At 51.0% G+C, this 14508-nt stretch overlaps 1 protein-coding gene across 1 annotated transcript in view; it reads right to left on the bottom strand.

Annotated features, from left to right (window-relative positions):
- Positions 1-14508, bottom strand: part of XG (Xg glycoprotein (Xg blood group)) — a 38705-nt gene that overhangs the window by 21891 nt on the left and 2306 nt on the right. Inside the window, exons 2-3 of the mRNA XM_068533365.1 lie at positions 3278-3319; positions 768-791 (exon numbers count right to left, since the gene is read on the bottom strand). Of these exons, the coding sequence (XP_068389466.1) occupies positions 768-791; positions 3278-3319 (66 nt within the window). The remainder of the gene's footprint in view (positions 1-767; positions 792-3277; positions 3320-14508) is intronic.

Genomic DNA, 14508 nt, shown 5'->3' with positions numbered 1-14508 from the left:
CTTTACCCAAACATTTACTTTCACTTTGTTTAATAGCATATTAAAGTGCTTTAAGCCCTGTCTTTTAACATAGTCGTTAAATCATTTTACACCTACAGTAATTAACGTTACGTTATTCCTACTATTTTATTTTTTTTTCCCTTTCTTTTCTTTTTTAAAATGTCTGGACCTCTACTTAGTTAATCAGGTTTACTTCATTCTTCATTCAGTCAAGTTTATTTTATTCTTCATTTAATCCAGCTTATTCTTCATTTTTCTCTATTTAGTTAATCAAGTTTATTCTTCATTCAATCAACTTTAGTATTCTTGTCATCAACTTTATTCTTAATTTTTTCTCTCCTGGGCTAATGTAGGAATTATACACGATCAACCTATGTGTGTGTGTTTCTGCTGAAGTCCTTGTTTTCAGTTCATTTGGGTCTATACCCAGGAGTAGAACTGCTGCATCATAGGGCAATTCTATACGTAGCTTTCTGAGCAGCTGCCAGACTGTTTTCCACTGAGTCTGCACCATTTTCTATCCCCACCAGCAACGCACGAGGGCTCCAATGTCTCCACACCCTCACCGACACTTGGTATCGCCCATATTTTGATTCCAGCAGTCCTAGTAGGAATGATGTCTCACTGCGATTTTGCTTTCCAGTTCCCCAAGGGCTAGGCTTTGCTTTAAACACCTGCCCCCCTTTCACACGCTCCACGTCCCTAGAAACACCTTCAGAAAGCTCGTCTCAGGGGCGCAGCCCCATTTCTGGGCAGTAGTCACTCACCTGAACTCGGCTTCTTGGTGGGCTCTGCGGACAAAGAGAGAACGTACATTCAACACGCATCGAGGATTTACGTGCAGCTCAAAGAAAGAATCGTTAACGCCCTAATAAACAACGAGAATTTCAAGGCACTAACACAGACATGATATGAACACAAATTCCACTCTGTATTCAGGGGGAAAAAAAAACAACACAAAAGCATCCTTAAAACCCATGTCCACCAGTCTCCACGGGAGCTGTGCAGAGGTCCAGCTGGGGGAGCAAAGCTTTCCTGACGTGGTCAGCTCAGCTCCTTAGGAAGTGAGTTTCCTCCGAGCCTTGCAGGAGGTGAGGGAGCGAGATTTCGGACGCCCGCAGGATGACCGGCTGAGCAAAAAGCATCCAGGGCGGGGGCGCGCAGAGCTGGTGCCACACAGACGTGCAAGGTGACTACACGCCTGCAGAGCAGAGGTAGGGCGGGTGACGGCAGATCTGGAGAGAAGCTTCCCCCGATTCCAGGACAATGCTTCTCTCACTTTCTTGCACGTGTTTCTTCACGTGACAAAAGTTTGCGTTGTGCCTGTTGATGCCGGGGGTGTGTATACGGGGTGGTGCACGGCTTCCCAGGTGGTTTCGGTTCCCCGAGGTCAGCACTCGTGGACGGGGCATCAGGTGCACAGTACCTGTCTGCCAGGCTCAGTGAGTCTGGGGATGGAGTGTGGGGGGGCAGACAGGGGCAGCAGGAGGAGGGGGTTTGGGGACGATGCTTGGAGGGGTGGCACCTGACAAGGGTGAGGGTTGGAGCTGCCGGGGGGCACAGTGGACAGGGTCCTTCCCCTCTGCAGAAAGCCCTCTCTCACTGAGCATCGTGGGCTCAAGGTCCATCCACGTGGTAGCCTGGGTCAGAGCTTCACTCCTTTTCATGGCTGAGTCACAGCCCACTGTGTGCATGGACCCCAGGCTGTTTCTCCATCCATCCGTCCATGGACATTTGGGTGGCTTCTGCCTTTTGGCGATGATGAATTACGCCGCTGTAAACACGTATGTGTCTGAGTCTCTCCTTTCAATCCTTCCCTTTCTTCCTAGGAGGGGAATTGCCAGCTCACAGGTTGATGATATTTTTTAACCGATAAAACGCCTCCGATGATTCTGCACCACAGCCCTCAGCTGCGTGTGCCCTACCCTGGGCGTGCTCCTTCTTTATCCACCCCAGACCCTGTGCCAACCACCCAGGCTGAATCTGGGGGGATACCTCCCAATGCCCCGCAGTGTGGCTGCAACCATTGGCCCTCCTATAACTCTGACCTCGCAGCCCGTCCACTCTGGGAAGGACTGAGCCCTTCACCATTGCAGTCTGACGGGGGAAGCAGTGTGTCAGCCTTGACCTGCATCATTAGGTTTGTCTGCTGCTCTGACAATAATCTCACATCCGCTCTGTCACGGTTACCACTAGCAAAAGCCTCAGTTAGTGGGGAAAATTGGGGAGGGAGCTGGTCTTGCATCATTGGTTGCCATCCTTTTTCTTTTTTTCCTCATGCATTATTTTATTCTTTCTATTTCTTACATGTCTGCAATTTTTCTGATTACAAAATAATGCATAGTAAAAATTCCAGCATATCAGAAATGTAAAGACTTAGATAATGAATATCTTTCAAAATGCCATTCTCTAGAGAAGAAATCTTGTTAAAATTTTATTATGCCTAAGGTGTATTTTCGTTTTAAAAAGCAGCTTCTTTGAGAGTACAGAAGTACTAAGTGTCGCCCCCTGGCTCATAGTCTCTAGGAAATAGTGGAGAAGAGGTGACAGGCTGCTATTGGAGGTCACTCTGTCCCCTGGTCCTCAAGCTTCTTTTTTTTTTTTTTTTTGGGTTGTCATCCTTTTTTAAGTTGAGGGGGTCTGGTGATCACGTCCCTTCTTTACTTCTCGGAAAATCCACCGTAATTGATGTGCGATGAGTGACCTGGGGTTGCCCTGATGACAGAAGAAGCTGATTTTTCTCTGAGTAGACAAGCACTCATCTTTCTTCCCACTGTGCCTGCAGGTCACACCCCTTCCTTCTTCCCCAAGCCCCCCAGGTCTGAACGCTCCTGCCACCCAGCTCGACTGTGGGCCTTAATCCAGACCTTCGTCCCGGGCCCAGGAGATGTACAGTCAGCTTTCCAGCTGGCAAGAAGGTCCAGCTGACCCCAAGGGTAGTGGCCACACACAGGCGGGGTGTAGGGGGGTCTTCCAAGTCGTAGATGCCCCGCGAGTAGAGGTGAACCACATTTAAGCGAAGGAAAACCCTCCAGCGTATGCGCAGACCCCTGGCTTGGGGAGCCCAGACCTACCAACACGTAAGACCGAGCCCCGCAGCTAAGGCAGGATGTGAAGGTCCATCTCCCGGTGCTTGTAATCTGGGGTGAAAACCAGAGCTCTCCCTGCCTGGAATTCGGAATCCCCGCCCCAGCCAACCCCGAGCCGCCACAGAGCTGCCACAGAGCTGCCACAGGCTGCGAAGCACAGCATCTCCTGGAGAAAGACGGGCACTTACCGGGGTCATCGAGAGCATCGGCCAAATCAAAGTCACCTTGACCTGTGGGGAGACATAGGGCGTTAGGTCACACCGCGATGGGACCGTCAGGGCCCCCTGACACCTGTCACCCCCCCCACCTTGGCCCGTCTGCCCAGACATCCCCCCTGGTGCAAAGGTCAAGCCCACCACCCACCGTGAGGTCAGCAGAAGACCAAAGCCCCCCCTCTCGCTCCACCTCCCCTGTGGTGTGTTTGTCAAACCAACATCTCAGCTTTCCTGGCAGGCTGTGCCCCTCACCAAAGACGCCTCCGAAGGAAGATGACGGCACCCCCGTCTTTTTTTTTTTATTATTGAAGTATAGTTAAGCTACAATATTGTGTTAGTGTCTGCTGTACGCGAAAGTGATTCAGTTATACATATATATTTATTTTCAGATTCTTTTCCCTTATAGGTTATTACAAGATATTGAATGCAGTTCCCTGTGCTGTACAGTAGGTTCTTGCTAATTATCTATTTTATATACAATAGTTGATATCTGCTAATTCCAAACTCCTAATTTATTCTCCCCCCCGCTTTCCCCTTTGGTAACCATAAGTTTGTTTGCTATGTCTGTGAGTTTACTTCTGTTGTGTAAGTAAGTTCATTTGTATTATTTTTTAGATTCCACGTATAAGTGACACCATATGGTATTTGTCTTTCTCTGTCTGACTTACTTCACTTAGTATGATCATCTCTAGATCCATCCATGTTGCTGCCAATGGCATCCCCATCTTTTTTTTTTTAATTAAAAATTTTTTTTAAATTATTTTTTTGGCTGCGTTGGGTCTTTGTTGTTGCGTGTGGACTTTTCTCTAGTTGCAGTGAGCGGGGGCTACTCTTTGTTGCGGTGTGCGGGCTTCTCACTGCGGTGACTTCTCTTGTTGCGGAGCACGGGCTCCAGGCACGCGGGCTTCAGTAGTTGTGGCACGTGGGCTCAGTAGTTGTGTTGCACGGGCTTAGCTGCTCCGCGGCATGTGGGATCTTCCCGGACCAGGGCTCGAACCCGTGTCCCCTGCATTGGCAGGCGGATTCTTAACCACTGTGCCAGCAGGGAAGTCCCTGGTATCCCCGTCTTAAAGAGGAGGGAGATGCTCCCAGGATCTCAGCTGCCTCGAGCAAAACACATAGACGTCTCGGAAAGCCAAAGAACCCGTGCATTCTGCAAACATTTACAAGCTGCGACTCTGATCCAGGCACACTGTTACCCAATGGGGAGGGGACCTTCAATGACACTAGCCCTGCTTCGTGCTTCTTTAGGGAAGAGAGGCCCTTGAATATCCCTAAAGCTGGGGACAGGGTGCAGCGGGGACCACAAGGCAGTGGGGGCAATTGCACGTCTTGTGTGAGCCGACCTGGAGGCCTGCCTGGAGGAGGTGTCACGTGAGCCGTGTGGAAGATAGTGGTTTACTCACCGGGAGACTCTCTGACCCCGGTTTACAGCTCAGCGGATGCCTTTGGGAAATGCGGTACGGTGGTGGCTCTGTGGCTGCAACTGTGGATATTTTCCTTTATGGCTAAGACAGACTGCATCTGGGACTGAGGCCCAGAAACACGCTGCCCTTGCCTCTCCGTGACACCCCCGCAAGCGTTTCACAAACATTTCAACCCCGGCTCCCTCCCAGTGCTCAGGGGCTCAGAAATTCTGTTGACGCGCGGGTTTCAGACTTGCTAAAAATACGATGAGGAAGTCTAGGGTCTGGAGAGAAGCGGAGGCTGGATTTCAGTTTTCTTACAAGCTCAACTCGGAGAAACTTGGGTGCATAACAAGTGAGTCGGGGGACTGGCACCGACTGCTCACGGGTACAGGGTTCCTTATGGGGGTGATAAGAACATTCTGGCATTCGATGGTGGTGACGGTTGCACAACATTGTGAACGTGCTAAACAAAAACGTCTGCACTGTTCACTTTCAGAGGGTTCACAGGGTGACTCTTATGCATGTGAATTTTATCTCAAAAAAACCCAGAAAACATTTTTAACGAGCTGAGGGCTCCTTTCCTGCCAGTTTAAGGGCTTCTTCCCACACACAGCCCACCCATCACCTTCGCCGCCTCTAAAACTACAGAAGCCCGATCAGAAAACCTCTGAGCTCCTGACCAATTTGTATCTCATCTTTGGCTGATAAAAAAGAGCTTTTTAAAAGAGCTTTGTTGAGACAGAATCCATAGATTATACAACTCACCCGTTTAGAGCACGCAATCCAGTGGCATTTAGTATGTTTATAATGAAGGCTGTGCAACCACCTCTTCTATCTGGTTCCAGAACATGCTTATCCCCCAGAAGGGACCCCGTCTGCATTAAGACTCACTCCTTATCCCCCCTGCCCAGCCCCTGACACCACAGACCCACCCTCTGTCTCTGTGGACTGGCCTGTTCTGGACGCTTCCTATCAACGGACTCACACACCGTGTGTCCTTCTGTGTCCGGCTTCTCTCACCGAGCATCCTGTGTTCAAGGTCCATCCACGTGCTCAAGCATCTCAGTGTGAAACCCTAAATCCGCCTGGGGCAGGGTGTCCTCAGGCAAAGACACTGCTTTCAGGCCCCCATGACCTGCTCCCCGCTTTGTCGCTCTGGCCGGCAGGCTCTCGGACGGCTCACCGCCCGTCGCTTTGCTCTCCAGGACCTCTGACGGCTGAGACGTGCAGACAGGCCTGCAGGTGGGGACCTGGAGGCACCACCTTGTGCCCCCTGCTGCCCCGCACCAGCCCTGCCGCGAACACGTCGCTGGGGACCTATTAGGATGCGCAGCCGTCTATGAGCACCTACTGTGCACCAAGTCCCACTGCAAGCATCTGCAGGTCACCCGAGCCTCCCTCCTTCCGCCCACGAGGGGACATTAGTGTTACGACTATGCACTTGTCCCAGCCGAGGGGCCTGAGTTTCCAGGAGCTTAAGGGCAACGTCAGGTTTTTGCACCCAGACCCTCCAGGAGCCCCAGTCGCAGCCCCTGTGCCTGGAAGGGGGCTGGCGGGAAGCGGGGGGACGCCGTTTTCCTAGACCCTGGGCGTCCTAGACTCCCCGAGTCTGCCTGGAGGTCGTTTTGACCCGTCCAGCCTGGGGTCAGGGAAGCCCTTGGCCTGGCCCAGCTCGGATGCCGTGGGGGCAGCTTCTGGGGCTGCTTGTCAAGGGAACTGGGACCCCGGTGCGTGGACACCCCCAGGCAGGGGTCTCCTGAGCTGGGACCGGCCCAGGCACTGGCTGAGGGCAGAGGGCACCCACCGGCAGCCCCGCGGTCCGGAGGCCGGGGCTCAGCGTGTTTAGAGGCCGAACCCCGGAGAGCCGTCTCTGACACAGGGAGGTCCCGCATCTATGCCCATCGCCCCTCTCTTCGGCCAGGCTCTGCGTCCCTCCAGCTTCTGCCAGGTCCTCTTTTGGGGAACAGGCCGGCCACTCTCTGCTCTGGGTCACTGTCTAGGGGCTGGGGGACAGGACTCGGCACCGGCCTTGGGGACGCTGAAGACACATTCCTGCCAGGGCTGCCGTGGGGCTGCGGCGGACCCCCCTCCAGCGTGAAAGGACAGATACCCGTGCGGGGCCCCCAGTGCCCTCAGCTACGAGGGCAGCTCCGGAATTTGCATTCTAGTCGCCAGTTGACAGTTTACAAACAACTCTCACCAAGCTCTTGGCAGGAGCTCCAGGCATCCCATAAAGAGGCACCGGAAGGGTGTCCTCCAACCTGAGCGTCTGGCCACTCCCTGTTCTGAGACGATTGAAGCCTCTGTTATCTGTGTCCCCCCGCCCCCGGCCTCTCCCGAATCCATTCCACAGCTGGGCGGGAGCCGGCTGTTTTCCAAAAGGGCCTCGGGTCGCCTCTGGGGCGGCGGTAGCCTTGCCAGCCGGCTTGCTTGCAGCCGGAAGCCAGGGAGTGCCCTCTGGGGCTCTGAGAGCAGCAAGTCCCTGCACGCCGCCCCAACCCCATCCTGTGTCCCCTTCTCTTTCCAGCAGCTTCCTTCCGTTTGGAGACGCTTCTGACGAGGAGGAGAGGTCGTGGAGGAAGCTGTCCCCAGTTGTGGCGCTGCTGGGAGGCCCGTGAACATGACTGACGCGCAGAGCCGGTGGACCGCAGCCAGTATGAAGGCTCCCGTACCCTCGGCTGGGCGACGGTCCAGCCCCGCAGGCCGGGCTGCCGTTCAGCCGACACCCTCTGCTCTCCGGAGGGGCTGCAGCCGAGACCCTCCCCATGTGCTTCAGATCGCAGTCCCACTGGGTGCCGCCCTGCCGGGCACATCACTCAGGTGGAAGAGGCTGATTCAGAGGCTCAGTCTCGGTGGAGCTGGGGGGCAGGGGGGGGTGCAGCTCCCCAGGGCAATTACTTCCACTAGCTTTTTTTTTTTTTCCACTCAGAGCCTAAAACGGGGCTGGGAACATAAGACGTGTTTCTGATCTGCTTGGTTTAGCTGGCTCGGCAGTTTCTAATCAATCCCACATGTTCTGGGATCTGTAAACACCGAGGGGAAAGCAGCCGCGTGGGTTCTGGGATCATAATGCTGGTCACCCATTGCTGACATCCTGGAGACGGGGGTTTAAAATGACTCACGCTGCTGGGCGGGAGGTCTTAGCGTCATACCCAAGACCCCCTACCCTCCAAAAAAAAAGCTATTTAGGAGGGATTTTGAGACGAAACCACCTGAACGGCCCTTGGAGGAATTCTTTCGTTATCTCTAGTAGCCAGTCCCCTCCCTCCCCAGTCAAATTCTACCCCAACAAGATTCTAAGATGCTTTGTATCAGAGTTTGCTTCCCTGAACTTCTCAGACCCACAAGCCTACAGGACAAAGGGCATTTTTGCAAAGGGCAGAGCTGTTGGAATAATCATGACACGGTGCCAAGGATGAACGCCTTGCACTAGAAAAAACCCACCACGCCTCCACGGACACCACGATAGAGGCACACGTCCAAGTTCCCGCTAACTAACCCCTGAATTATTCCCTCTGACGGAGAAAACCAGCCCCAGGCTAGCTCTGAGAAGAGGGGGGAAAACTGATTACTATCTAAAGCCCTGGCACCAATTACAGCCGTTACCAGCAGAATTTATAGGTGCTGAATTTAATTACCTTTGCGTGGGTCCATCAGGGGATAAAAATCCCACCCCTCACAGGCAGGCAGGATCTTAGATTTTATTATTCCGGCCAGTGTCCTTGTATCTGCGTCCCCTTCGGGAACGGCTGCCCTTCAAGACAATTGCTTTCCATTTCTTCACATAGGATTTTACAGGCTTCCTCTGAAGCGTGGGTTAGTTTAAGCCAGTCCTTCCAGGGATCAACGGTCACAGATTAAGCCACTTTGCAAGCCATAAATCGGTAGGACTTTCTTGTCCTTGAGGGATTTCACCCAGCTGCAGCAGGGACTCCCAGGGAACAAATCCCGACTTCCTTCAGGCAAATTTAAGGTGCCCCTTTTGACACTGGCTCAATTGTCTTTAAAAATACTATACTTCAGGGGACTTCCCTGGTGGTCCAGTGGTAAAGAATCCGCCTTCCAATGCAGGGGACGCGGGTTCGATCCCTGGTCTGGGAACGAAGATCCCGATGCCACGAGGCAGCTAAGCCCGTGCGCCTCAACTAGAGCCTGCGTGCCGCAAACTACGGAGCCCACGCGCTCTGGAACCTGCCGGCCACAACTAGAGATAAGCCCGCGAACTAGAGAGAAGCGCGGGCGCCGCCGCAAACATCCCGCGTGCCGCATCTAAGACCCAATGCAGCCAAAAATAAATAAATAAATATACATAAATAAAAAAATTAAAAAAATAAAATACAAGTACCATACTTCAATTTTTAAAAAAAATATGTACAGAAAGCATATTACAGCGGCTGTTTCCCAGGACGCTGAGATTGACGGAGTAGAGAAAAGAAAGCATCTGCCTAGGTTAGCAGTTCAGATTTACAAGGGAGAAAAGGAAGGGAAGGCCCTCGGCAGTGAGAGAGTGGAGTCCTAACCACTGGACTGCCTGGGAATTCCTTGGAACTTATTTTATACGTAATAGTTTGTAACTCTTGAGCCCCTCCCCCTATCTTGCCCCTCCCCCTCCCCTCATTTTCCCTTCATCACCTTTTTAAAGACCCCCATCTCCAAGCACAATCCCATTTGGAGGTCCTGGGGGATAGGAATTGAACATATGAATTTGCGGGGGACACAGGTCATCCTGTAACAGACTCAAAGCCACAGGAGAGTCTCAGCCATCGTGCGGGCACCATCCGACAGCCTGGTGGAGTGGGATGGGGCAGAGGCAGTCACCGGGGGTCGAAAAGGAGAGGGTCTTCAGCGCAGCCGTTTGAAGACAGGCCACTCACGGCGCGCTGGTCCACGCCACAGCTGCCCCATCAGCCTCAGGGCTTCTGTCTCAGCGCCTCTCAGACCCTCAAGGGCATTCAAACCAGCCCGGAACCTGGCTACAGGCAGAGTCTAGGTCAGCAGGTCTGGGTGACACTAAAACTGCATATCTCACTAGCTCCCAGGGGATGTCGGTGCCACCGGTCTGGGGACCCCACTTTAGAAGTTCATGATGCAAACAGGAATCATCCTTAGTGTCAGGGGATGGTGATCCTTTTTTGCACCCTCCAGTTGACTGAACCCCCAAGGTCCAGGAGGTCCTCACCCTCCAGGGGTATCACAGCCTCAGTTATGGGGGGAGTCATAGAAGAACCCCTGTCTGCTTCTTCCCACAGGCAGGAGAGAAGGCGGCCTTGAACCTTGACCCCCATGGGTGAAGCCCCAAAACATTCCAAGGGGATGACAGTTGGACCAACTTCAGATCCACCCTGCAGGTAACCCCAAGAAACAGCAAGAGAAGAAGATTCCACTCTTTCCTTGAAATATCCCAGCTCCATCACTTTCCTCAACACCCCTTGTGCATTGGTCTTCAGCTGGCGACAGCTCTGCTGTTTTTTGAAAGGAAACGGCAGTTGGACGGATATGGGAAGTGGCCGCTTCCCAAGAGACCCCTGAAGATGGTGAGTTTGGTCTCATCTTCACCCGGAGCCTGAAAAACTGGCAAAGTTGCTTCAAGCATCGGTGTTCATCCTCAGGGGGACGGGGGCGCTGAGATGTTCCCCATCTGATTCTGAAGGGCAGTGGATGACCGGTTGGGGCCCCCCAACTTGCTGACACTCAGGACAACCAGCTAGAAGACTTGCGAAGCGCCCCAAGGGGGTCCTGGAGGAAGGGGGGGTCAGGCGTGGGGACTCTGCATTTTTACCCTGTCCCCCAGCAATACTCACACCCACCAGACTTTCCCAACTACATCCCTGGAGTATCTGAATTTTGTGTAGACCATGTGTTGTCACCATCACAAGGATAACGAATAAAAAATAATTGGAGGAAAATACTCACAAGGCATTCATCTAATTCTAAGAGCATGCTTTTTGGGTGAAATGGACTCTTTTGCTTTTTTTTTTTTCTTCTTTTTGGCTGCGTTGGGTCTTCGTTGCTGCGCGCGGGCTTTCTCTAGTTGGCGGCGAGTGGGGGCTACTCTTTGTTGCGGTGAGCAGGCTTCTCATTGCAGTGGCTTCTCTTGTTGCGGAGCTTCAGTAGTTGTGGCACGTGGGCTCAGTAGTTGTGGCGCATGGACTTAGTTGCTCCACAGCATGTGGGATCTTCCCGGACCAGGGCTCGAACCCGTGTCCCCTGCATTGGCAGGTGGATTCTTAACCACTGCGCCACCAGGGAAGTCCCTGAGTTTTGTTTTGTTTTGTTTTTTTTTTTAAATCTTGAGAACGATTTACTCCAAGGAAGAGCATAGTGCTTTGCACCCATCAACTCTTGGGGCTCAAGCATTTGTCAGTTTCTACAGGAGCTGTTTTCACCGCAAAGGCAACCCCCTTCAAGGGGGCCATTCGTGGTAATAGGGAAATTGGGGCAGCAAAAAGATTTAATAGTGCTGGCTCCACCCCACGTCCCGCAATAGCCACAAACACGGAAATATTTCTTAAGACGCAGACGTGTGGGCCTGATTATGCTATAAGGCAAGAGGACCCCAGAGCCCTCCATACAATTGTCTCCAGAATCAGCCTCTCGGCCACTTGAAGTGGAAAAATGAAATCACACTGAACGGTGAATTTTATGTGTCCACTCAGCCAGGCTATGGGGTCCAGTTCACTCAAACACTAATCTAGATGTCACCATGACGGTATTTTGTTGATGGGATTAACGTCTACAATCAATTGACTGTAAATAAAGCAGATTATCCTTGATAATGTGGGTGGGCCTCCCCTGATCTGTTGAAGGCTTTTAAACAAAAACTGAGTTTTCCCGGAGAAGAAGGGATTCTGAGTCAAGGGTGCCGGTTAAATCCTGCCTGAGTTTACAGCCTATGGGCCTGCCCTACAAATTTCAGCCCTACAATCTTGTGAGACAATAGATGATAGATAGATAGATTAGTGATTGCTAATAGTTAGATAGGTAGTAGATAGATAGATAGATAGATAGATAGAGACACTGATAGATAGATACACTGATAGATAGATACATAGGTAGATAGAGTCTCTCATGCTAGGGCAGGATTTCACAACCTCGGCAGTCCTGACATTGGAAGCTGGAGGACTCCCTGCTCTGTGGGATGTCCTGTGCACTACAGAACACTGAGATCACCCCTGGCCTCCACCCATCTGATGACAGCAGCCCCCTCCCACTTGTGACAACCAAAAATGACTCCAGACATTGCCAAGTGTCCCCTGGGAGCAAAGGCACCCTGTCTGAGCATGGCTGGCTGCAGCATCTCTACCCCGGGGGCGTCACTATGCACCTGTTGGGTGAGGGATGCATGACGGAGTCAGGAACCACGGAGCAGAGGCCCCACGGTGGCAGGGACCCAAGAGGCCCAGCCCCAGGTTTAAACCAGATGGCCACATGCTCAGATATCACCTCTCAAGGGAGCCCTCACTCCAGCATGGGCGTCACCAGGGTGCTTCCCAAAATGCAGGTACTCTGGCTCCCCAGCACCACACCCACCTACCTAATGAAGATCTCGAGGGGCTGGGATTCGGGTGGTGCCTTTAAACCTGCTCCCTCCCAGGTAATTCGTCTGCGCATCAAGGGCTGAGAATCACTGCCCTAAATAGCTGGGCAGGTTCAGTGCAACAGATGGGCATGGGACAAGGGCAGTTTTAATGACCAGCTTGTGGGGTGACTTGCACACCCCGAGATTGGTTAGATCAAAGGGAGTTTGGGGGCCATGAGGAAGGAGGCAGAATCCAGAAAGATTCAACTCAGGGCTGTGGGGTGAGGCCAACGAGGGCTGGAGTCTGGTAGCATCACGTGGGCTGGCTTAATGCCTTGGGCAAGTATCACAACTTCTCCAAATCACCATTCTCAGAAGCAAAGCCCAAACATCCTGCCACATCTGAAGGCAGCAACCAACCTAAAATACCTCGCTCAGCACCTGACTTACCTTTATTCAATGGCAAGTACTCAGAACTGTGATGGGCTACTGTTAAAAAACTATAAAGAATATCACTATCCGTTTTTATTGCAGTCAAAGCTCCGTATCTGTGGATTCCACATCTGCAGATTCAACCAACCACGGACCAAAAATATTAAATTTAGGGGGAAGGGTAAGCTGGGACAAAGTGAGAGAGTGGCATGGACATATATACACTATCAAATGTACAATAGATAGCTAGTGGGAAGCAGCTGCATAGCACAGGGAGATCAGCTTGGTGCTTTGTGACCACCTAGAGGGGTGGGATAGGGAGGGTGGGAGGGAGACGCAAGACGGAGGAGATATGGGGATATATGTATATGTATAGCTGATTCACTCTGTTATAAAGCAGAAAATAACAAACCATTGTAAAGCAATTATACTCCAGTAAAGATGTTAAAAAATAAAAATAAATAAAATAAAATAAAATAAAAATATTAAATTTTTCTGGGACTTCCCTGGCAGTCCAGTGGTTAAGACTCTGCACTTCCACTGCAGGGGGAACGGATTTGATCCCTGATTGGGGAACTAAGATCCCACATGCCTCAAGGCCAAAAAAAAAATGAAATTTTAAAAAATTCCGGAAAGTTCCAAAAAGCAAAACTAGCATTTGCCACGTGACAACAACTATTTACATAGCATTTACACAGTGTTAGGTATGATAAGTCACCTGGAGATGATTTAAAGTCTACAGGAAGGGGACTTCCCTGGTGGCGCAGTGGTTAAGAATCCGCCTGCCAATGCAGGGGACATGGCTTCGAGCCCTGGTCCGGGAAGATCCCACATGCCGTGGAGCAACTAAGCCCATGTGCCACAGCTACCGAGCCTGCGTTCTAGAGCCCGCGAGCCACAACTACTGAGCCCACGTGCCACAATTACTGAAGCCCGTGTGCCTAGAGCCCGTGCTCTGCAGCAAGAGAAGTCACCACAATGAGAAGCCCGTGCACCGCAATGAAGAGTAGCCCCTGCTCGCCACAACTAGAGAAAGCCCGTGCGCAGCAACAAAGACCCAATGCAGCCAAAAGTAAATAAATAAATTTATAAAAAATAAAAATAATAATTAAAAAAATAAAGTCTACGGGAGGAGGTGCGTGGGTTATATGCAAATACGACATCATTTTATATAAGGGACTTGACCATCCACGGATTTTGGTGTCCCAGGGGGTCCTGGAACTAATCCCCCTCAAATACCAAGGGATGCCTGTACTTTTTTAGTCTGTAGGTAGAAAAGGAGCTCTATTTAAACGCACACAGATGTTTAGTCTTGTCTGATAAGAGGAGAAGATACAATACATGTAGAAGGGAATTTCAGAGCCACTGTATAATATAGACACAGGAAAATGGTAATGTATACCCAGGATACAATAGATATACAGGAAAAAAGGGAATATAAGGAAATATATATATATATACAAAATCTAGAGTTATATCTGTATTATAGCTAGCTAGATAGATGATAGATAGATAGCTGATAGATGTTAGATAGTTAGTTGATAGATAGATGATAGGTAGGTAGATAGATAGTTGATAGATGTTAGATAGTTGATAGATGATAGATAGGTAGGTAGGTAGGTAGATAGATAGATAGATTTTTTTCTCAACAGACCAAACACGACAAGCAGCCCCTGGAGTTTCCATTTCTGTTTCTATCAGCTTTTAGAAGACTTGACTTGGTCTCATGGTCCTTCAAGAGCCTCCAGGTTTGATAGTGAAAGGTAATTAAATACACTGGAAATCTGAAACCGCCAAATTGTAAACCCCTATGCCTCAGGACTATACCCATGTTCTTATTTTAT

This window comes from Eschrichtius robustus, chromosome X (assembly GCF_028021215.1).
Source record: "Eschrichtius robustus isolate mEscRob2 chromosome X, mEscRob2.pri, whole genome shotgun sequence".
Lineage (NCBI taxonomy): Eukaryota > Metazoa > Chordata > Mammalia > Artiodactyla > Eschrichtiidae > Eschrichtius > Eschrichtius robustus.
Note: the sequence above shows the minus strand (reverse complement) of the source record. Positions and strands in the feature narration are given on the sequence as shown.